At 43.6% G+C, this 25037-nt stretch overlaps 1 protein-coding gene across 1 annotated transcript in view; it reads right to left on the reverse strand.

Annotated features, from left to right (window-relative positions):
* Positions 1 to 25037, reverse strand: part of NSF (N-ethylmaleimide sensitive factor, vesicle fusing ATPase) — a 657569-nt gene that overhangs the window by 194890 nt on the left and 437642 nt on the right. The window contains exons 10-12 of the mRNA XM_078645103.1: positions 19360 to 19525; positions 7337 to 7411; positions 6204 to 6391 (exon numbers count right to left, since the gene is read on the reverse strand). Coding sequence (XP_078501229.1) covers positions 6204 to 6391; positions 7337 to 7411; positions 19360 to 19525 — 429 coding nt within the window. The remainder of the gene's footprint in view (positions 1 to 6203; positions 6392 to 7336; positions 7412 to 19359; positions 19526 to 25037) is intronic.

Consider the following 25037-nt stretch of genomic DNA (forward strand, 5'->3'; position numbering starts at 1 on the left):
GCTGGCCCTGGGAGGGATTTTGATTGAGGTGGATCTGAAGATCCTTAAGGCTACTTTGACCCCAAGATAGACTTTTTAGCCCTGTTGGATGATAACTGTATGAAGAGCTGGAAGATGCCAGAGGCATGAACACCTTGCCAGGCACTGGTCTTGTATCTCCTCCTATTGTGGCTACAGAAGAAAGGGCCTCCTTTGCTACAGTGGTGAAGAGGGTGGCTGAGGTCCGCTAACTCCAGCTGCCCTCCATTAGAAGTGAAGACTAATGTTCTGAAGGAGATGCTTGAGCTGGGGGTATCCCATACAGAACCCCTACTGAGCTTTAATGAAGCCCCGCTCTGATCTTTAGCTTGAGGTCTAGGCCAAGCCCTGCATGGGCACACCCATGCACAGGACAACCGCACATTGCCACCGCTCCGCAGGAACCAGCTTTCCTTACCCAACACCCCACCCCTGAGAATTTGATGGTACAGGCCTCAATGTCCAAGGTGAATCCTGACACATCCCCTTCCACCACATTAGACAGCGTATCCAAGAGACTGGATATCTTCAGCAAGAGGATTTTCCCTAACCGACAGCCTTGCACTGTGGTTGGTGAACACCGTGCCTCTTGGACCAATATAGCCACATCGTGAGGGACTCAGTTAAACAAGTGTTTACTATGGTCTAAGAAGAGGCCCGAGCTATCCTGAACAAGGCTACTGCCGATGGTAGGGATAAGGCAAAGTTAGTCAATAGATGCGTGCTGAACCCCACAGATTTGCTGGGCAAGAATATTGCTTCATTGGTGACTTCATGGGGACTGTTCGGACTTCCCTCATAAACATGCCCTTTAATAACACTCGCCTGTTTGATGACAAATCTGATTCAACGATTGAGTGCTTCAAGGAGAGTAGGGTCATCGTTGAGGCTCCCATAAGTTCTGTGGGAACCACAGCAAGAGATCTGCCCAGTCCGCCACCTCTGCAGCTACAGCCACAGCCTCCAATCTCCTTTAGTATACTCTCACAACAAACCTGCTGGAGGCAGAAGCAGGCACCACCTGCCCCAAAAGCAAGCTCTAAGTTCGAACAAGTGGGTGCTCTGAATTGTCCAGCAGGGTTATGCCATTCCATTCTTGGAAACCCTATCACCCCTGCCACCAACCTCGATCAGCTGACGGAGGACCACCTCTCCTTATTGTGCCAGGAAGTACAAACTATTTAGGCCAAAAGGGCCATCGATAGGGTACTGACATCAGAAGTAGGTTGTGGTTGCTATAGGAGAGTCCTCTCTCCTATCTTAGATCTGTGCTCCCTCAATGCCTTCTTGAAAAAGGATAAATTCAAGATGCAAAAACTTGCTTAGGTCCTGTCTGCATTGGACCCTGGAGACTGGATAGTAGCTTTGGACCTGTGGGACACTTATTTTCATATTCACTTTCTGCAGGCCCATCGGCATTACCTGTGGTTCACGGTGGACTTGGAGAAATTCCAGTTTGCTGTGCTCTGCTTTGGCCATAACAGTACCCATTGGGTGCTCTCAAAAGTGATGGCATTGGTTGCAGCAAATCTGTGTAGGTCAGGGGTACCAGTCTTCCCCTACCTTGATGACTGGCTGTTTAAAGCGGGCTCACCACAGACAGTCATTACCTATCTCCATACTATGGAGGACCCCCTGCCCTCTCTGGGGTTCACTATCACTGTGCCGAAGTCCCACCTGACTCTTCCTCAGATGCTTCCTTTTATATGAGCCATTCTGGACACAGGCAATTCCGCATTTACTCTCCAGTGCACAGTCTAGGACATTCCGTCAAGATCCCGATCTTTCAACCTCAGTCTTGGATTTCGTGAGACTGACTGAGACTGCTGGGTTTGATAGCCTCCTGAATCCTACTAGTGAAGTTTGCTCCATGGCATATACGGGCACTGCAGTGGGATGTGAAGTTCCAGTTGGCACAGCACCAGGGAAATCTCTCTGACCTGGTTTAGATTTCAAAGGAGACTGCTAAAAATCTGCTGTGGTGGCTAATGGACCACGATTAAGTAAGCTGCAGACCAGTCTCTCTTCACCACCCAGAGTTGACAGTGGTGACTGATGAATTGCTTCTGGGCTGGGGCACCACCAGGGCAGACGAACTCAGCCCTCATTGCCTTGCAGACCACGATTGGCATCTGCATCCAGGGGTGGCTCAAGGTCCCCTTCAGGACTTGGAGAACCTTGGCTAGGTCTCTTCAACACTGTCAAGATCAATATGACAGCACTTCAGTGCACAGTACTTTCCAAAGAAGCTCTCGCTCTGAGACACATACAGACTAAACTGGAATACAGAACTAGTATATGCCTTCCTACCAATACGTCTCCTTCACAGAGTTCTGAAAAAGATCAGAACTGCCCGAGTCTAAGTCATGCTGGTGGCTCTGGATTGGGCAAGGAGAGAATGATAGCCAGAACATATCCTGAGCATGGGTACCGGTCCTCTGATTAGGCTGCCCTTTCGGGAGGATCTACAGTCGCAGCAAAAGAGCACGTTCCTGTACCCAGACATGCACACGCTCCACCTTCAAGCACAGAGATTGAGTGTTAACAATGAAAAGTATTCAATTTCCCTCCCAAGGTCTGTGACGTTATATTCTCAGCCAGGTGTCCATCAACAAAAACTGTAACACCAGTCGTTGGAACAAGGTTGTGGCTTGGTGCGCTGAGAAACACATTGACCCATTTTCTGCAGCCCTGTACGAAGGGTTGTTGTTTGTTTTATCATTTGCCCAGCAAGGCCTTGCTCTGGGCACAGTTAAGGGGTATATTTTGTCCATCTTTGCATTTGTGCAGTTGCTGGACCAACTCTCCCTGTTTAAGTCACCCGTTGTGATATGATTTCTGAAAGGTCAACAGCACAGGTTTCCTCCCAAACCTTTTGTTATACTCTCAAGGGATCGTAGTCTGGTTCTAAAAATGTTTCCCTTGGATCCCACGCATGCCTGTCCTCTCAGACTCTTAACAATAAAGACAAACTTCTTGGTGGCCATCACATTGGCCAGGAGAGTATGCAAACTGAAAGGCTCTTTCTGTCCAACCTCTAAGCCCCAGCATCTTCCTGGACAGCCTGCTTCTCTGAACCAATGCATCTTTTATGCCAAAGGTTATGACACCCTTCTACGTCAGCAAAAACATTACTTTGGTGACTTCCTTTGCTCCACCTCATTCCTCCAAGGAGGAAGAGAGACTCCACCACTTGTACCCTCCAAGGGCAGTGTCCTTCTATATAGATCGTACCAAAGAATACTGGGTGGACGATCAACTATTTGTCGGGTTCACTCGAACAAAGAAGGGGAAGGCTGTGTAGAAATGGACCATCCCCAGATGGATAGTATTCTGTATGAAGACCTGCTACACTTTGGCCAGGAAGCAACCCCCTAAGGGCTTGTGGGCTAATTCCAACAAAGCCAAAGCTGCGACTACTGCGTTAGCTCATGGAATCCTTGTTCTGGATATTTATCAGACTGCAACGTTTGCATCTTTGCATACGTCTGGATAGTCAGGCCCATCGTACTGCGACTTTGCTAGTTCGTTCTTCCAGGACTTTCTGATCTGAGCTGGTTCGCAAACCCACCTCCAGGGAGGTATTGCTTTGGTATCTATTCTAAGACAAAGAACCTGCGGCTAGATGTCGATCAGATGAACAAGTTACTTACCTTCAGTAACACCTTATCTGGTAGAATCTCTATCTAGGCACATATTCCTTATAGACTCTCCCATACTTCCTCTTCTGTGAACTATTTTTTTCTACCTAGCCTTGTAGTCCCTAGGTGCCTGTACACTGGCCAATTAAGCCTTCTCTAGGCCCTTAGTATCTGCACTGGTCGATCGGCCTTCTGTTGTGGCTCTGTGCTTCTGGTGCAAAAATAGCCACACAAAAAATGATATCTGTATGGTGGGGCGACACCTACATTGGTGCTGCGCATGTTACATCCGGCGCGGATGATGTCTGTGAAATCGACATGAAGCCATTCTACGCCGCCTACTGGCACACAGGGGTACTTGTTCAAGAATTTACAGATCCAGTCTGAAGCCTGAGGAATATTTTAATGTAAGGAATTTGCAGCTAGATAGAGGCTCTAACAGATAAGATGTTACTGAGGTAAGTAACTTGTTAGTCTACACCATAGAACTGCTGCTGTTATGAGGACACAAGCAGGTATAATTCCGCTATGTTGCCCGAATTGCTACAGAAGCCATCAAGCACAATGTGGCGCCAAGCATGCATAAGGGTGTAAAGAACATGCCCAGATGGGTCTGCTGCTCTTGGTAAGAATTTTTGCCAAGAAGGGGCGCAAAAACATTGAACTGAAGATGCGCAGTTCATAAGCGAGCAAAATGAAACTATTGCCACTTGCCTAAAAACTGTAGGGGACTATAGCAGGAGGAGAAGGTAGGCTACAGAGGAGAGACAAAGGTGGAATGTTGCATTCACCGTCTATAGCATCATAATTATCAACACCATGTCTTTTCCATCAACTGTGTAGTATTTAGCTCCAACATGTAACTGAAGCAATTTCTTTTTTGATACTGTTAACTGACAAAGGCAAAGACAGAGTTAACGACTGATTGGAGAGGTAGCTTTTGTCTGGAGCCATCAGTGTACTATTACTGCATGACATAAGCATTCAGATAATGATGAGACCACAGTAAAGTAAGGGTTCAAATTATTATGAAGAAAAGTTTCTGAACCGTAATCCTGGTTCTCTTCCAGGGAAAACTACATCAAAGTCATAAACATTGAAGTGTCCCAAGCACGCGACGCACATACACCTACACACACACCTACACACACCTACACAAACACCCACTCCTCCCTCCCACCCGCCCCCACCCCAATCCTCCCCACACCCTCCCAATTGTAGGGCATTGTAGATACAGGATCTAGCCGCAGATTCCTTACCAGGCGTCAGGCTGGATTCAGAAGATTTTTGTTTGAGCAATATCTTTGTGTGCCGGTAGGTGGCGTCGCCTGACTCCGCATGATGTTGGGGTCCACGATTCCACTGCCCTGTTTGTTCCAGTACCACATGGTGGTTGTGTTGTCTGTAAATACCTGAACCGGCTTTCCCTTCATGGAAGAAAATCTTTCAATGCAAATCGAATTACTCGGAGCTCCAGCAAGTTGAGGTGGAGTCAAGATTCCGTCAGAGACCAGAGACCAGAGTCCTCTGATCTCCACCTCTCTCAGATGGCCGCCCCATCCCAGGAGTGACCACCTGCCAATACTGTGTGATCTGGTTGGGGAAGGGAGAGGGTTCTGCCTCTGACCCAATCACGGTTGGTCAGCCACCACCACAGGTCCTGTGAAGTTCCCTCAGAGAGCTGGATCATGTCAGAGAGATTACCCTGCCCCCACTGGAACTCGAGGTCCCACTACAGAGCCCGCATATGTCATCTGGCATGTGTCACTAGCAGGAGGCTATGAGGCCCAGCAGCCTCAGAGTCAGTCTCATCGGATTCCAGGATAGAGGCTGAAACATCAGTATCATAGCCTGAATATTCTGGACTCGCCGCTCATTAGGATAGGCCCGAAGCTGCATTGTGTCCAGAACAGCTCCAATGAAAGGGAGCTTTTGAGGAGTCAGTGTGACTCTGGTACATTGGTAGTGAATCTCAGCACAAGCAGGAGCAGGAGGTTTGCCGTAGTCTGGGGTGAGATAGGAGAGTCTGGCATCTCACCTCTCGGTTACTACAGGATACCATAAAGCATTACTGTATGTTGCACTGGTCATCTACAAAGACGAGAGCAGGCGAGAAGTGTGAAGGAGAGGCAAAGGGAAGATGTGAGATCTAAGGTTTCGTATAAATCGTTGGGATAAAAGTGGTGTATCATGATAGTACCAACATGATGACATGCTTATTTGTTACTGCAGGATACCGTAATAATAATTCTAGGTAAGCAAGAAAACGGAGGACAAGGCATATATTTGAAAAGACATTTAAAAAAAATACAACACCGTCTACTAACCACATAGGTTGAAAATGTGACACAAAGCTAGAAACGTTCCTGTTTGCACAACTGACACTTCTGATTCTTCTGGTGAAAGAACTGCACAATCAACGGAAGTAAATGGCAAGGAGTAAAAGGACCATGACAATGTGCTTTTCTTTCATGTGTCATCGGAAGCAGACATAGGAAGAGACAGGAATCTCAGAGTACAACAGAAGCAGCTCTGGGCACTTGCCTTAATGTGCCGGTTCATGGCCGTAGACTGGGCTGCTCGGACCAAGCCCTCCAGCTCAGCACCACTGAAGTTCTTCGTCTCCGTGGCCAGCTCATTAATATCTACTTCTGCGGCTAACAATTTGTGATCTCTCATCTTTGATGTGTGAATATTAAGGATCTGAACACGGCCCCTTTCATCCGGTAAACCTGTCGGGTTAGAATGAAAGATGAAAATGAAGCAGCTTCTTAAAACCATCTTTACACCTAAGCAAGGCCAGAGTGCAATAACAGCAGATCACTTTCAAAGTCAACATAATTAGGCTTATTAGCTCAATTACTGGGCTTGTTTTGTGGACAGCTGTACTCGTTTGCAAATGCGCGTGAGACATCTTACAGGATATCACACATTACACTTGATCCAACTGTATCCATCTTTAATACCTTCTATGGGGCTCATATATTCCCCTGTCCCCATCCCCAAGATATAACAATGGGAAGCTTTCTTCCTCACAATGGAATAAGTAGGACATCGTTCTGAAAAACAGGCCAAGCTCTTTGAGACACGTTGCATCGGAACTTACTCTGGTCCACAGCTGGAAGATAAAGTGAGGGTGATTTAGGTAGCTACGTTTAACTCCATCGGTGAGGATGGGAACATGAAAGGGCCTGTAGATGGAAATTCCACTTGATCTCCTATGGGTGAGCCCTTCAGCATGGAATCAAAGTATGGGCAGATGTGGAAGAATAAATATCCTCCTCACCATGTAAATATTCAAGGGCAAGGGGCTGTGAATACTCATCACCACTCTTTAGAGTGCCCAGTGGTTAACTGGTGCAAATGATAAACTCCTTCTCTCTCACTTGAGGTAGTTCCTTCAGAAAGAGTTAGAGAAGACTATCTAATAAACAGGCAATGGAGACATATTTCACCGTTGGTTTGTATTATCTATCCATAGAGGTGTCCAAGTAAAACTGCCATTCTCCATGTAACACAGAGCAGGCTTAATCCCCTTAAGAAGAGGGTAGGACATTAAAACCTACCCTTTAGCTGCTAAAAGTGTACTTCCATTGCATATTCCTACACTATCCCATATAACTTTAATCCATAGAAAGTCATCAACAAAAATTTAAATAAACTACTAATCTACTTACCTATTTCCATTTTCACCTCCAACCTTCCGGGTCTGAGTAAGGCTTCATCTATCAAGTCTGGCCTATTGGTCATGCCTAGAAATAACCATAGAAAACTGGCATTTAGGGATATTACTGTAAACAGTTAAGGAAAGAGACATAAATGTCAAAGACAACCATCATTTTAAAGGGCACATCATTAAATAAGAACAGAAAACATAACTTTTCAGAGTGGTTGTCTTTTTCTATTTATACACTTGTATCCCTTCAAGTTCTTGCCATAATGGAATCTCTGCATCTTATTGTCTTTAAGTGTAAGAGAATTATAAGGCTAGCAGGGCGAGGATAAAGAAAGTAATGCCATGAGGACAAGCTTGACAACCTCAAATATTAACACAAAGTCCCCAGGAAGGAGGCCTGTTGGTGTTGATGACTATTAAACTGCATATGTATAAAGAAAATCATAATAGGGGTAATTTTAAATAATTGAGACTTGAGCAGCTTTCCCTCCTTTTGGGCACAAACTTTGCAGCAACCGGGCCGGGCTGTGCTCCGCTCAAACCAACGGGCCGGGCATTGCTCCGCCTTCCCCCTCGGCCGGGCTTGGCTCCGCCGAGCCCCCTCCTCACCGAACTTCATTTCCCAGCTGCCCTATTAGCGGCAAGGACGCCGCCTCCATCTCAGCGTGGCGCCAGGAGGCGCTTAAAGGACGGACCGGGCCGAGTACCCGGCGTAACAGCTTTCCCTCCTTTTGGGCACAAACTTTGCAGCAATCGGGCCGGGCTGTGCTCTGCTCAAACCAACGGGCCGGGCATTGCTCCGCCTTCCCCCTCGGCCGGGCTTGGCTCCGCCGAGCCCCCTCCTCACCGGACTTCATTTCCCAGCTGCCCTATCAGCGGCAAGGACGCTGCCTCCATCTCAGCGTGGCACCAGGAGGCGCTTAAAGGACGGACCGGATCCTCGTCCCGCGGGACGCGCACGGGAGCGCGCCAGGAGAAGCTGGACTGGGCCCTCCCTCTAACGTTTAATCCTTGGTATCCTTCCTCCAGCTGATATTATTTTGTGGTAAGCCGGGGTGGTGTGTTATTGCATTTATAGTATATATTCGCAACACGGTTGTAGTACCCATTCAGTTTCTGTACAGGCTTCATATACGCTGGCTCTTTTTCTACGTTGCCATTTATTGCTTTACCTGAGTTATTAGGATGTCTTCAGGCATACTGAATCCCCTACCTTCTACGGTTGGGGTCTCCATTCTCGGCCCTTTAGACAAATATTTTGCAAGGGCAACTAAAGAAATTGATAAAGAACTTATGTTAGCGGAGAAACGTGCGGAGCGCCGTTTTTCCATTGATCTTTTAAAAAAGAAACCACTAACTTCGCCCCAGAAGGTACCTCTCCCCTCACAACATCATAACACAAGTACGTCGGAAGCAGATGCTGAGTTATTCAGCATTGATAACATTCCACTCATTTTTCAGGATCACATCACATCTCCTATCCCCATTGATATCATTAATGATTGTACTCTAAACGGGCCACCGGTTGTTTCCAACTGTCTTATAGACTTAAATTCCCCTATTATTTTGGATCTTGTCTCTCAGCATCAGTCAAGTTCTTCCAATCAATCAATTGAGTCTGCCGCCCCTATAGAGACATTTCCACTGATTACATCTAGTGTGAGTAAAGATAAACCCAAGAAACCCCCGAGAGCATATTGCTCCCCACCGAAGAAAAGGAGGAGAAAGGGTGGGGTAAAAAAAGGCGTGAATACTCCACGCATCCCTCCTCCTCAGGCTGACCCGACTGAAATAGAAAATCCACTTGGTCAACTAGAGAAGGACGTATCATCGGGGCTTCCAATAACACCAATTTTAGGGGGAGAAGTATTGTCGAGCAAAGAGACAATGGAGATGATTGAACGACTCTTAAAATCTCTCTTGTTTCCATTAATAGAGACAGTTAAAAGGCTGGGAAAAAAATGGATTGTATTCTGGCAGCTTGTGAAAATCCCATTCCTGTTAAACCTAAGGATCCTTCCTTAATTAATAAGCTGCCAACATCTAATACATTGAAAACATCGAGACCACAGAAAGAAAACCCAGTACTTAAAAATAAATCTGCTCCCCCAAATTCAACTAAATCGATGGCCGCCCTTGACATACACAAAGAGAAGGTTGCGTCGGCTCCCCAAAAACCTCCCCTTCCTACCAACCCCTCAGCACTGAAGCCGACGACAATAAAAACTAAGAGTGCAAAATCAAATCTTAGGAACATAGCGGAATTACCCCCAGAGTCAGCCAGCTATGTGATTATCTTAACTGGAGTTCCTATTGTTCCTACTGGAAATATTGAATATAATGCAAACCTCAAAAATAAAGTCATCTTCTGGCTGCGAAATAATAGACCCCTTCCTTCACATCTAAACGGAGATATAATCTCCGTCAGACGATGCAAATGAGTGGGCCCTAGACCTTAAGACATTGAGGGGGACGTCGTGATAGTGAACTTCAGGGATCATAGAGTGGTTACGCATATTAGCAATTGGTTTCCAGGGAGAAGCGAGGGGGGAGTTTCAAGTCGTAATCTGAGTTATTTTTATCCGAAAGCTTTATTAATGCCCCCATACCACCCACCAACCTCTCGCTACGTCAACCTCCCAAACCTTGACCCCCGTACCTCACACTCTGCTTTTACTGCTAAATATAGTAAACAATTTCCACCTTTTTTCCCATGTCAACGTCCCTCTAGATATCTCCCTCCACCTACCAACACTCACTACCCCATAAATCCCAATGAGTATTGGAACATCCCGCTATACAATTTATTTGAACCCCTTTCAGGGTTAGACTCAAATGAATGACTTCACCGGCCATATCCTTACGTGGGGGTTACTAGAGACTGCACGAGTATTCTTTACACATTATATGATTTAAATGAAAAAGAAAATGTTTCCTCTTCTGTAAACCCTGCCTCAAGGAGTAGCTTCATTGAAACAGAAGCTGATAGAGGGGAGGGATGTGGTGTAGCTTTAAGTAATCTGAGCACCACCCATAATGATATTGCTCCTTCACTGAATTTGCATGATATGGAGACTTTTCCTTTGTCATCAGAAGCGAAAGAAGAGTGGTCGGGGGGGGGGGGGGGGATTGCTAGATGATGATACTTCTGTCTTGTCTATTCGTACTAACTTAAATATTGGAAATTCTTTAAATTCCCCTATAAAACACCTGGAACCTAATTTAGAGGGAAGAGACAGGACTATAGAATGTGTTGATATTCCATCTTTGCCTGCTAAATGCGCCCCTATGGGTCAGGAAAAAACAGGGGTGTTGTCCGTTACATCCACACCCGTTTATGCCTTACATCCTATACTCAGCTGGAACGTTGCCGGCCTCGCATCAAAAATTGTTTTACACTCGTGGTTATACCTGGTGAATAGTTATTCAATCCTGAGTTTCCAAGAAACCTGGGCTTTAAACCCAATACACCTACTAGGGTACCAGACCTTCCACGCACCGGCATCGGTGACCAACCAGGGTAGAAACAAGGGCGGTTTAGCCATATACATTTTACAAAAAACAGTGGTCCCTACATGTGGACAAGATAACATACAAAAAACAATAATCATACAACTGATAAGTAGTATGTCTTTTGTCCAGCCGGACAAGAACATTTATTTTAAATGTTCTGGTTGATAAAGTGACTTTTAAGAACCAAAAAAGATAACAAGTGGGCACAGCCGTGACCCACAACAATCAAGACAAAACAACAAAGAAATGGCCAAAAGGGCAAAGCGAAAATCTGTCTGTATACTTGTGGTCAGTGCTACAGACCCAATCTCCTAAACATAACCATACCATTGCATCAAATAATATAGCATTATCATATTGCATATGGGGTTTTTTAGTCGACGACGTTTCGATGCCTTTTTACATTTGTGACATCATCATCAGGACAAGAATTATCAACATTATTGTTTTGTACAACAGTTATTAACACAATGCCTATTATTGCATTACATTGCATTAAGAAAATGGGAGGCAAGGGGGAAGGAAAAACAGGAAATATATATAAGTTTATTTTAAAAAACGAGTGACTTGAGAATTGCGGCGAGTGAAGAGGTGAGGATAGGAGGTGTTCAGGCATGCGCGTGGTTGGACGGAGCGGGTAATCGGCGAGTGAAGGGGATAGTGATATAAACACGGGTTCAAGGTCTCTATTGAGATCAATGGGATGTGAGGTAGAAATAATTTAATCAATAATGGCTTTCTGGCTAAGCGGTCGTTCTAGTGATCAAATGGAAATAATTCTGGCCGAGTGTCTAAGGCAATTGCATGGCTGGGTCGTGAATGACGTGAAGAAATAATGGGACTAGGTCTCTGGATGTGACAATAATCGCGGGCGGTGGCAGGAGAAGGAACGAGTAACCTACATGTTGGTTTCCTCGTAGGTTCAGGAATACTGATGAGTAAACGCTGATAGATGTGCTTTCTGAGGAAAAAAACGTTGGGTTAGTGATTCCGGTCGTCTGTCTTAGGCGGAGTGCTGGAGTGAGGGGGTAGGACATATTTACCTTTCACATCAAGTCCAGGGCTTCCATCAGGATTGTATGGATTTGCCAGGAAAGGAGCGTGATGCCTCAATTTAAACAAACGGAGCGGGGTAGGAGAGTTAGATACCTGCGATGCAGTGTATCAGATTGCTCCTTGCTTAATTACCGAAGGGCGAGAGTCACTTACTTGTGATGGCCAGAGCGCTATGGCGAATACGGCAGTCCGATGGGATCGATCTTCCGGTCAGCCAGAGGAACAGGCTTTTCAAGCCACATGGTCCGTGGAAACCGATGAAGGACTTACTGTGACTTGGTATCTGGTGGAGAATGTGCAGAAGTGAGGCGGCCATTTTGGAGTGGTGAAAAGATCATTGTGAGTGTGTGAGACTAATAGTGCAGCATGCACTAAGGGCAACAGGTGACTTTCTAAAAACGGTTTTCATTAACATAATGACATATAACAGAGATTACAATAAGGAGGTCCAGTCTCCAAGGCGGTTGAGGCATTTTCTGATATTGTCAGTTTTTAAAATCCAATGCAGTTCCTCTTTATTGAGCAATGGTATGGTTATGTTTAAGAGATTGAGTCTGTAGCACTGACCACAAGTATACAGACAGATTTTCGCTTTGCCCTTTTGGCCATTTCTTTGTTGTTTTGTCTTGATTGTTGTGGGTCACGGCTGTGCCCACTTGTTATCTTTTTTGGTTCTTAAAATTCACTTTATCAACCAGAACATTTAAAATAAATTTTCTTGTCCGGCTGGACAAAAGACATACTACTTATCAGGTGTATGATTATTGTTTTTTGTATGTTATCTTGTCCACATGTAGGGACCACTGTTTTTTGTAAATTGATACTGCCCAAGGTCCCTATGGTATACCTTTCGGGTTCCCTTGTCTTTGTGAAAACATAGCCATATACATTATCATTTCTAGTGGACTAACCGTGTTGACACATATACCCAAAGACTTTTACCAGATAGTTGAAATCGGCTGGGGAAATTCCCTCAATTTCATCATTGTAAACTTTTATAATAATCTATCCCCAGAAGTGTTGAATAGAACACTAAATGATTTAAGTCATACTTTAGTTACACTAAAAGAATCCACTTCTAGGGAGTGTATGTTCGCCTGGTTGGGCGATTTTAATTGCAACATCTGTCAGTATGGGCCAAAAGAAGTATGTGGTTTAGACTTCTCAATGGACGATAGCACAAACCATTTCATTCACTCAAAAATAGGGGATATTTTAAACAGTTTCCTTTTTTATTTTAATTTGGATTTTGTTAAAGATATATACTCACCGCCCGTACCTTTTCACACTACCTTCCATGGAAGAGGCTCAAACACCGTGATTGATTTAACACTATTTTCTAAATCACACGCCTCTCTGCTTTCCTTATGGAAAACCTTGGATGCTGTTTATGGGGATCACTACGCTTTAACGTTTAATATAAGCAAGCATATAGAGAGGGCACAAATTAAGGAAAAGGTCACGAGCTATCAACCACAAATCTCCATGGGGAGGACCAATGGTTACACCATTAAATGGGATAAAGTGGTCCCTGAAATATTTCTTAAAAATGTATTATCAATAAGAAGATCGGAGATTATCACCTGTCTCTCCCCATTAGAAGATCCATTAAAAATATTAGGTTCTTTTAGAAAAATACAGGAGACAATAAAATCATTATTGTCCCGTCAATTCAAAACCGGACTCAATAAAAATAGAGGCTGGTTTGACAAATACTGTACCTCTGCTCTAAAAACTCTGAAAAAGGCTTTGCACACTATTCCGCGATCCTTAGAGGCTATTAGGCAGGCTAGACGCCATTATCGCGAGGCCATTAGGAACAGAGAGAAAGCTTTGAAACAAAAGGCCTGGGAGGCATTAATTTCCTCCTCAAAAAATAAAGATGCTACGGCCTTCTGGAAGGCAGTAAACGCCCCCTTTGTACGAGGTAACCAACCAGAAAAGCTAGACATTGCTATAAATGGGTATATCTGGGCTGCCCATTTTAAAAATCTGTATGATTGCCCTGAGCCAGAACCTATCCTCTCGGAGGGTAGTACTGTGCCATCCGATAATTCAGGATCTTCCAAGAAAAATCTCCCCCTGGGTATTGTCTTCTCATGTGAGGAGGTGAGTCTGGCCATTAGAGAAAGCCCTTCCGGCAAGGCACCGGGCCCGGACTTAATACCAATCGAGGTTTTTAAAGCGAAATTGGACCTGTGGGCCCCCTTACTAACCTTAGTGATGAACTTTGCAAACACCCACGGCTTAATACAAACATGGTCAGAAGCAATAATGGTCCCCATTTTTAAACAAGCATTTGCAATGCAATAGGTCTCGCATTAGGAAAGTTTGAGCCATTGGTATTGTGAATTACATTTTTTTTTATTTATGTGTTGGTTGTGAAAATAGCTATAGTAATAGCTAAAGTAATAGCTTTGTCATTTACAATGCCAATAGTTTTAACTTTCACAAATGTGACACCTATAGCATTTGTAATGCAATATGTGTTGTATTTTCACGAAAATCCAAGAACAGAAGTGAAATATTAACATTTTTTTGTGACATTTATAAGACAGACGTTATTGTTGTTCGAGTACTTTACGCTGGTGTTTGGATTCCTGTAAATCCCCAGTGTTGCAGGGTGCTTAAGAATTTTGTGATCACAGTGGTCAAGGTCAGGAACTCAAGCTGGTCTATAAGGAAAACATTTACTAGAAACACAAGATATGAAGACAGTCCCAGACTAACACGTTTTCACAAAAACAAACACATAACAGAAATAGGTCAACACTTAATTGTTCTTATTAAAATCGTTTAAGTAAAGTGTTTACATACACACAACTCACACAGAACTGCAATAGTAATGCCCTAGTTTATCAGGTGGCATTCAATTGAAAGCAGTACATGAAATAGCAAGATGATTTGCAGCCTCTGCTTTTAGAGAAAGACACAAAGAAGATGAGAGAAACAATACTGAACAATACTGCAGCTGTGTAGCCATTCAACATAAAGGGTTAGGGGTGATCTCAAACTGTTAGATAAAACAGAACTATTAGTTCCAATAAAACTTGAACTATTACACTGTTAAAAAATTAAACACACTAAAGTACTTCAACAGCAGCAATTTTTCACATTTCAGCATAATGATCTTATACAAATCTAAGCACACGTGCAGGCAGATTTCTCTGGGGATGAAACATTACTGACAGGATTTCTGGAAAAAATGATTGAACATGACACGTTTTTACATTTAAAAAGCGAAAGCACACACTAAATTGTAAAGAAAAAGGACAGTAAAAAGAAAACATTCTTCACCTGATGCCCTCAATCAATCTGGCACAATCTGTTTCCCCCCATGGCTGCCTATAAATCTAGAGCACGGATGTAAACACGCATACACTAGACTAAACAATGGCTATAAGCAGCCCCAGCTCACTCTCTCTCATGCACGTCCCGTGCAAGACTGTGGGAAAATCGCACCAATGACATGGAGGAACTCAAGTGAGGTTTTCTGAAAACAACCCAGAGCTAACAAGTATGTAGAAGGGCCTGGAAGCTTTCAAGACAGAGTTTTTAACTAATACTTGGCACGAAGAAAAGATTTATGTGCCATCTTTGGCTAAAATACTCAAATTAATTACCCAAAGGGGCAAAGCACCAAAATTGTAAAGTACGCGCTATATAAAAATGCATAAATACATGAAGAAATAAATACCGCCTTCGGGTAAAGTCCGCCCTATATAAAAATGCATAAATATATGAATAAATAAATACCGCCTTTGGGTAAAGTCCGCGCTATATAAAAATGCATAAATACATAAATAAATAAATACCGCCTTCGGGTAAAGTCTGCGCTATATAAAAATGCATAATTAAATAAATAAATACATACCGCAAAACATCCTCGTTACTCTGCCGGCCTGCAACCAGGAAGTCAGGCAGGCCAGCGCGACAACAGGAAACAGGAAGTAGGAGGGCGGGAGCCTACCCTGCCTCCCACGGAAGAGCCGCGATTGGAGCCGTGTTTGGAGCACCGGAGCAGGCAGGAGCCTACCCTGAGGAGAGGAAGCCGGTGAGTGCGTTGCTGAGCTGCTGCGGGCGGGGGGGGGGGGGGGGGGGGGAGCATGTACGCGCGCGTGCGGGGGGGGGCCGCCTGTGTATGTGGGTGCGTGCGTGTGTGTGTGTGTGTATGTGTCTTGGAGTGCGTGTGTGTGACTGTGGGGGAGGGGGTGTGTGTGTGTGAGCGAGTGTCTGTCTGCGATGTGTACGGCGCGGGACGCGACGTGTGCGTTCGCGCACACGAATCCAGCTACAAAAGCTCGCACACCCTACGGTCCGTCCTTCCCCCCAGAGTGATCGCTACTGGTCTCCAGCTGGATGCATCCTTACGGATGCATTTCCAGCGAGACCCAAAAAGGGGACAGGCATGATCCGTCCTGCTACCGTCCAATTTCTCTTATAGACGCCTTAATGAAGGTAGCGGGACGTATCATTTTAAAACGTGTGCAAAACTGGGTCGAGGAAACTAACACCCTCTCGATTTTCCAGTATGGTTTCCGACAAGGCATGGGGACGGTTGAGCAGAGTCTTAATTTACATCTTTTAATTTCAAAATATACCCTAGCAAAAAGAGGGAACCTTTTATTACTTTTATAGATTTAAGTTCAGCTTTCGATTGTGTTGAACATAAACAACTGTGGGCAACTCTAAAAAGTTTTGGTCCGGACCCCCCAATCCTCAATTTTATTAGAGAGCTTTATAGGGATGCAGGAGCGAGGGTACGCTTTCGACAAAAGGGAGAGTGTTCGCCAAGATTTTCTATCAGGAGGGGAGTAAGACAGGGGTGCATTTTGGCACCCCTACTCTTCTCCCTCTATATAAACAATATTGGCGACCATCTGAATAGCTTTTCCTATGACTACCCCGCAGTGCAGGGCCGCCCTGTTCCCATCCTTTTATATACAGACGACGCCGCAATTTTATCCCGGACTAGTCTGGGCCTTCAAAGGGCTGTCACTAAGTTCACACTTTTCATGAGGGAAATGGGACTGAAGGTCAACATTACAAAAACTTTTTCTACGTCCTGCCATCAGGGAACGAAGAAAATACCCTGCCCCATTTTTATTCAAAACAGAAAAATAGAGACAACAGACCAATTTCCGTACCTTGGAATTTGTTTTCATAAGAAATCCACTTTGAAAAATGCAATTATAGCTAGAAAATTAGCTTTTTCCAAAGCGATTGGAGCACTGAAGAATTTTGCTATTAACATTGGGGGCAGACCTGTCAAGGAGTTGTCTGTTATTTATAAGGCTAAATGTGTGACCACGGCCATCTATGGTTCAGAGGTATGGGGGATCGACTCTGCACTTTGTATCCAACAAACGGAGAATCGTTTCCTCCGGTTCCTCCTAGGGGTTCCTAAATCAACCCCTACCTTTTTCATTCATATAGAACTCGGTCTACCATATATTTCAGACATTATAACGACGGAACCCATTCTGCTATGGCATAAACTCTGTTCAACCCCTGAGACAACCTTTAATCGCAACACCATAACTGATTGCCTGCAATTAGACGGTGCAAAGCGAATTAAATGGCTGTCTGTGGTAGAAAAAATGATGAAGGACATTGGTCACCGGGAGTTTTTTAAAAATCCGCTTAGCATGGAATCAATCTCAAGGAAAGGGTTACGCAAATTGGTCATGGACCATTTAGAGAATAAAAGATGGAACATGGAGAAAATAAAAAAGTCTGTCTTAGCCTATCAAAACATTACTCTTGACCGGGGCCTCCAATTATATCTTATTAGTGATTTTAATTGCTATGCTAGAACGCTCCTAACTAGATTTAGAATGGGTTCTTTTTTCCGACTAATCACATTTCCATCTTGTAATGATTGGTCGAGACAAATGCTGCCTTGCCCCAGTGACGATATAGCCCCCCCATCGAACTTGCACTGCACTTTATTCTGTAAATTTTATCAAGTTCCCAGAAAAATTTTGCTTAGATCAATTCTCAAGGAGTGGGGTCTCCGTTCTTGTAGAGATGCTTTTTTTAGACTACAAAGGATGGAGACTCCGGAAGTGATATATAGTTTAACTAAGTTCTTGAAATTATTGGTAAAATTCAGAGATTCGATGTAATAAATAAACGGATTGTACATATTTTATAAATTGTTTTAATGCATAGGGTTCTGAGAACCGGATACATTTTTAATTATAAATGTGATTGATGTCTCCCCTACTTTTATCGTATTCGAAATGGTACTGGCTCCTTGTGACATACATTTGTATGCGCACTGTGTTTTGTATGTGTTTTGATAATTGTATGCTTTTATGATATGAAATTTATATCGAAATAAAGCTTATTTTGATCCTTTGACTTGAACAGCTTGGAAAATTGCAGGTTGAGAGAGTACTGCTGGAAAGTACTGCAAAGGGAATTCTATGTTTGGCTGCTGCTACCGCCTTGAGAACACTGTTCACTGTCCAAGTAGTGTGAGTCTTAACCCCTTCGCTGCGGGGTGTTTTCCCCCTCTCTGTGCGGGGGGAGGGAGGTCGCGCGTGGCGCGATGTGCTTGTGTCGAGCTCGGCTCGTCATGAGGCACAGTGCAGCTGCACTCATGACGAGAGGAGCTCATCACAACCACACCCGTTTTTCGAACGGTCAGCACAGCGGGGTAATTATCCCTGCGTGCAACGTTCCAACGGCTGTGACGAGCTCAGCTCGTCATGAGTGCAGCTGCACTGTGCCTCATGACAAGCTCAGCTCGTCATGAGCATAGAAGAGGTTAAAAATAGCTTCCTTTCTGGAAAGTTATTAACATTTTCCAATTCAATTGGGACAAGTAGTGAGACAAAACAGACTAAGACAATAGTTCTTAACCTGTGGGTCCACAACGCCTTTGCAGGGGGTCTGCAGCTGTTCATAACTTTAAGTAATATTAGTAGATTACTAAAATATATCTACACATTAAAAAGTAACATTAAAAGCTTTAAAACGTTCTGTGAGTATGAAGAAATTTGAAACTAAAACTTAAATTAGTATAATTATCTTGAATTGAGGGAGCAGTGAAAGAACAGCAATCTAACATGGACTGTGGGTGACCTCAATTGAAGCAGCAATCCATTGCAATGACAAAAAAAGAGAATGCCTAAGGAGCAAAAATGACAGGAATATGCTAGAATTTAGCATATCACTTTATATTTTAGAAATGAAACTACATTTTAAAAAGCTCTAACTTTCCCTTTGACAGTAAAAAAACAGTTTTTCATGTTATAACTGATGTAGAAGACGCAGATTAGGAGGTGCTTTAATTTTAAACACATGATAAATGCCTCACACTTGGGTAATGGTCTTTACTGGGTGTTGTAAACACTCCACCCTATTCCGCACAACTTGGAATTAGGGGCTAAGAGAACTATTATCCCTTATGTGTTTTCGCAAAAAAAAGTGAACATCATTCTGTACCAATAACAAGGATGTTGTTGAGCTGCTCCACTCCATCGATTTTGGAAAGCAACTGGTTGACAACAGTGTCATGGACGCCTGTGCTTCCCGCCATGCTACCTCTCTGCTTGCAAATGGCATCAATTTCATCAAATATAATGATGTGAAGTCCACTGTTTGCTCCAAGCTGGAATAAAGGAGAAATGCGGAGCTAATTAACAATATACGTGTAGAATTATTTTTCACAATCACTCAACATTCACCACACAAAAACAGCTGAACAGTCTTATGACGCTCAAAGCAAACCTCAAAGAATAGCACAGGCTTCAATATGGATATAAAACTGCAAACTAATCATAACTAAAATGAAGGCTGAAAAACAGGGTACGGCTTTGAAGATCCCTCCGAGGGATTAATGGTGCCCAGTAGCTACTTCTACTTGTTTACACGTCAGGTCACCCTTCCCTGTTTTGTGGCTTGATGTTCCTTTGCAAACATTTTCAACTAGACATCTTAGAAGTGCCTACAAAGTTGGGTCTATAGTTAGTGATTAGAGCTACCTCCATGTATCGTAAGCAGCTTTTTTTGAGTGAGCGTCACTAAAGCCAGCCTAGGAGTGAACCACCAACCACGTCTGGACTTGCAGACTAATACTTTTGCCTGTAGCACTCACTCCAAATGCAACAAATGCTAATCATAGGCGCTGGAAATAGGGGTGCTGCAGCGCCCCAAAATAACCATGCTGGAACTCCGAAGGTGAACGAGCATTAAAGACGACTACATTTTGTTTCTATCTTGTCACATTTGATGGACATTCAAAGACAGAGGTCAAATGTCAGTCTAGTCTTCCGGCATACTACTGCGTATGTTTTTTTTTTTTTTTTACATGGAGCCTGGTGTTTACTTTTACTCTCTAACACCAGACTGAGAATTCTGTAAAGTGAACTATGTGACAATCTTGTGGGGTGTGAAAGGAAAGGCTGCAGGATGTAGTTTTCTTCTAACATACAACAAAATGTAGATTCCTATTAATGAATTGTACAAATATTTCAAAATATATAAGCAGTTAGGAAAGCATAAATGAATCACTTTTTTCTAATTCTGAGGTGTGATAAAAAAAGATATTAATAGGATCAAGACAAATCAATACACTTTACTTGGTGATGCCCAAATGATAAACGTTCTCTGAAACCCAATTTCTACACATTATCTTTATGCGCTATTTAGTTTTATCAGTAAAACTGTGTCTTTGTGCAAATGTAATGGTGATCTCAATGGAAAATATGGTGTGTGTAAGAAACAGTGTACTATCATAACATGCTACAGTGATTTCTTTTTGACAGTGTGCTTCTAAAGAAAACACCAGCTACATACTGTCTCCTTACCCCACTCCTGCAGAATGGGCGTGGCTCTGTTGTGACACTTATCTGTGTGGTGCTTGGATGTACGAGTTCAGTGAAGTAACACTGATGGCAGCAACTATTCCAGCTCCACAGATGTCAATCGGTGAAGGGCAAAGCCCACTCACCCTTCTACACTCTGCGATTCCAATGCTACAAATGTGGCAAATGTTATCAGCGCCTCACAGACGGCAGTTGAACCCATCAGATGCTGCACCAACTGTGCTGCAAAGGCACTCTATCACTGCATTCAACCCATCTGAAAATGGAACAGCAGGCTCAAAGAACAATACACAAAATAAGATCATACTCCTGCATAATAAAATCTATTGTCTGCATGCTTCGTTATGAACTTGATCGGTATTACAAGGTGCTATGGTAACTATAGTAACTTTGCTTTCAATGCTGGAATATCTTCAGCCCAGTCCAGCCACTACCTCCCTGCTCAATACTACCGCAGTATGTGGGCAACCGAAGCACCAGCAAGCTGTTGGCTCCCGCCTGTGTCTACACAGCTTCGCTGATGGGCTGGCTGAGTACAATACATTCCTTTACTGACCTTTTCTGGTCCAACCTTATCTTGGAACAGGCTGTCATCACAAACCTGCTGAGCCAATATACTGTAACTTCCATTTTCACAGGTGCCTAGATCCCAGCAGAGAGCCAGGAGATAAGATCACCATTGCGAGGGAGGTCAGGGCAGGCAGGTGTAAGAGAGCATGCACTCATTAAAAGCAGACCCCCGTCATTTGTCTTTTGTTTCCAATAACCGATTAAAAACAGAATACATATTTCTGGGTTCTGGATGACGTGGGCCAGGAGCAGAGTGACAGACCTGTGTCTCATAAACTAGCTAGCTAAACACTAACGCAGAGGTACCGAGCCTTGCACCTGCAAACCTGGACGGCTGGAGGGAGAGAAACAGGAGCTAACCAGAAAAGACTGCTGGGCCGGCACGGCGGTACAGTACACACAAGGCTAACTGGATGTTTCAGGAGATTGTGGCTGGGCTTATAAATAGCTCAACTGCACAGTAATGGTACATGTCGGTCGCCAATGCCTTCTACGACTGGCCGCCCGTAAGGAATAACACTGCAGTTCATAACTTCGCACATCCTGACTTCGTGGCTAGTGTTTCAGTTCAGCGGTACTGAGCCGTCCTGGATATAACATAACAGGTGTATTTGTTTTTTGGTGTTTGAAAGCTTTATTTGAAGAACAATAATAAAATACAATACTATGACATCAGCAAAAAGACATAAGGCGAATATAGCAGTTTAAAAGCATAGCATGGCTAATGTCAACAAAGATATAAAAGCATTTTATAGGTTTTCTAAGGGACTAGAAAGGGAGGGAGGGGAAGTGAGGAAATGCTATAACAAGATAAATCTATAGAGAATAAGGGCAAAAAGGCAAATGGCACAATTAATAATAAAAATTGAACAGTGTACGAGATTAATGCACTGTGAACACACTGTAAACAATATTATATAAATAAGCGGGAGAGAGTATAGTCCTTCAAGGGGGTTTAAAATTCTCTGAATTGACATGGTTAGGATTCTGGCGAGCCAATTGATCTAGGTAGTTGGTAAGAGGTAACCAGTAAAGATCTACATTAGGAACTGGCTTACAGGAAGAGGAAAAGGCAACATCAAGTCTATGAAAGTGACAGAGAGTTCCACCAACATTGTATGGAGACATTCGCAAGGGATTTCCAATTAGAAGAAATGTGATGAAATGCAAGTGCGAGCATTAGATCAAAAAGACCTTGTGAGTGTGAAGGTAAAATTAAAGAGTCAGAGAGAGAGCCTAAAAAGAGACGATGTAGTGAGAATGGAATGGAAAGAGTGAAAATGCGAGAAATGCAAGACCAAACTTTATTCCAGAAAACAGACACAGTAGGACAGAGAAAGAACATATGCAAAAGATCAGCATTAAGGGTACCACAAGTCCAACAATTAGAGTCAGAGGAGGATGTAAAGCGAGAAAGAGAAGAGGGAGTAAAGTACAATCTATGATATAGAAAAAATAGAGATTGAGTAAGAGACGCAGAACGAGAAATTTTTAAAGTTCTGGACCAGAGCTGATCCCAGAGAGCTATGGGGTAGGTACATTCTAGGTCTTTTTCCCAAGAAAGCTCCAACTTGGTTTTGACACGATCTGGGTTAGGAGAGGCATAACATTTGTAAATTATAGAAGCTTTAGGAAGGGTAGAAAGAATCACAAGAAGGTAAGATGGAGGGGTTAATGAGGAGGAAGAAGGAAGAGAATAGTAGCAATCAAGGATTAATCCCATAAGCACAGTACATTTCTGTAGGAAAGAGCGAGGGCATCGGAATCGGAGTTGAAACTGGGGAAAAGAGCAAGGAGCTACGCCATCAAAAAGATGATTAACCTATATGATACCTTTCGACCTCAAAGACGTCCAACAAATAGGCCTATTATTTAAGAGAAGAAGAGAATTATACCAGATGGGGGTGTGTAGAAATGAATCACGTGATATGCCTATCGGAATGATCAAGGGCTTCAAAAGAGAAGAGGTGTGTTTAAACAAAGGAAGTGAGGTATAGGGAGATTTGGTAGAAAAATGCAAAACTTCCTCAAAAGAGAAGGGCTGTAATAAGGTCTGTTTAATGCGAAGCCAAAGAGGAGAAAAGGGGGAAGATTCTGACGAAAGCCAGCGCTGCTTGACGTAAAGAGAAGGATTTGTGGTAAAGACGGAAATCCGGAACGTGGACTCCACCATTCGATATAGAAAGACGAAGAGCTGCAAGAGAAATTCTAGATTTTTTATTTTTCCAAAGGAACTTCGAAAGAGAGGAGTCAATACTCTTGAAATAAAGGGCTGGAATATGGACAGGTAACATGGAGAGGATGTAGATAAGAATAGGGGCAATCATCATCTTGATAGAATCAAGACAACCCCACCAAGAAAGAAAAAGAGGATTCCAGGAGGAAAACAGCTGGTCGATTCGAGATAGAGCAGCAGACATATTTAATTTAATGGAGGAGGCAATAGAGTTAGAGAACCAAATACCAAGATATTTGATCTTCGCACTGTTCCAAGCAAAGCCAGTCGCGGAAAAAAGATGAGGAAGACAAGAGTTGGTCAAGGGGAGAATTTCAGTTTTATCGGAATTGATCTTGTAGCCTGATAACAGATGTATTTATAAAGCGCACGATTTCCCAAAGGTGTCCTGGCGCTGAATAACCGATGTTTATTGTTACTCAACTCAATGGTACTTAGTCATAGACTGTCCGGTACACGAGTAAGGCACTGTACAACTCTGGGCCTTAATGGGACAGCGTCTATAAACGTGGCCAGAGCTACTCGCCACTGGGTCTGGACCGTAGATAGTACTGGTACCAATGCTGCAGAGCCATTCAACTCTAGGCTTGGATGGTAGAGGGAACTAGTACAGATGTACAGGGCTATTCACAATCCTGGGCCGAGATGGTAGAAGACAGTACTGATACAGAGGTCAAGAGCGATTCACATGTGGGTCTAGAGGGAGACAGTACTGGTACAGTGCAGTGATATAGAGCTAATTAGCCCAGGGCTTGGTAGCCAACTGTATTGATACAAAGGTACAGAGCTCTTCACCTGTCGGTCTGTACAGCATTCTGTACTGATGACGGGCCTGGGTGGTGGACTGTACCGATACATGGTGCAGAGATGTTCAACCTGAGCCTGGATGCTTAAGTGTACAACTGGGACAACAGTACAGAGCTACCCACCCCTAATCCGCAGAATTCATTCATTGACTGGTACAACACTATCTAAACTTGGAGTTTGATATAGACTACATTGGCACAGGCATGAGGAAATAATATTCACCTGTGGGCCTGGACAGCAGACCATAATAGCACAGGGATGAGGCGCTATTTATCCCTAGGCCTGAGTAGTAGATTGCAACGGTGCAGTGATTCAGACACTTATGTGCCTGGCTAGCAGAATGTACTAGTTTAAGATACGTGTATACTATTTACCCATAATGTGGGATAGTAGACTGTATTAGTTCAGTTGAACAGAGATATTCACCTCAAGCCTAGATAGAGGTCTGTTCTGAAGCAGAACTAGTCATCCTTGAGGCGGGAGGGGAGCCTGCACTGATTCAGGGCTAAGGAGAGACTCAAGGGAATTTCAGAACCTCGCACTTTTACAAAGGTAGGAACACACATTTTTTGTTGTTAACATCTGGATGGGTAGCAGAAGATCACCCTTTTTACAACTGGCCTCACCCTCCTCCTAGAAGGTACACTAAAGGGAAACACTAATCCGCTGTCAACCTGGATATT

Source organism: Lissotriton helveticus, chromosome 5_1 (genome assembly GCF_964261635.1).
Source record: "Lissotriton helveticus chromosome 5_1, aLisHel1.1, whole genome shotgun sequence".
Lineage (NCBI taxonomy): Eukaryota > Metazoa > Chordata > Amphibia > Caudata > Salamandridae > Lissotriton > Lissotriton helveticus.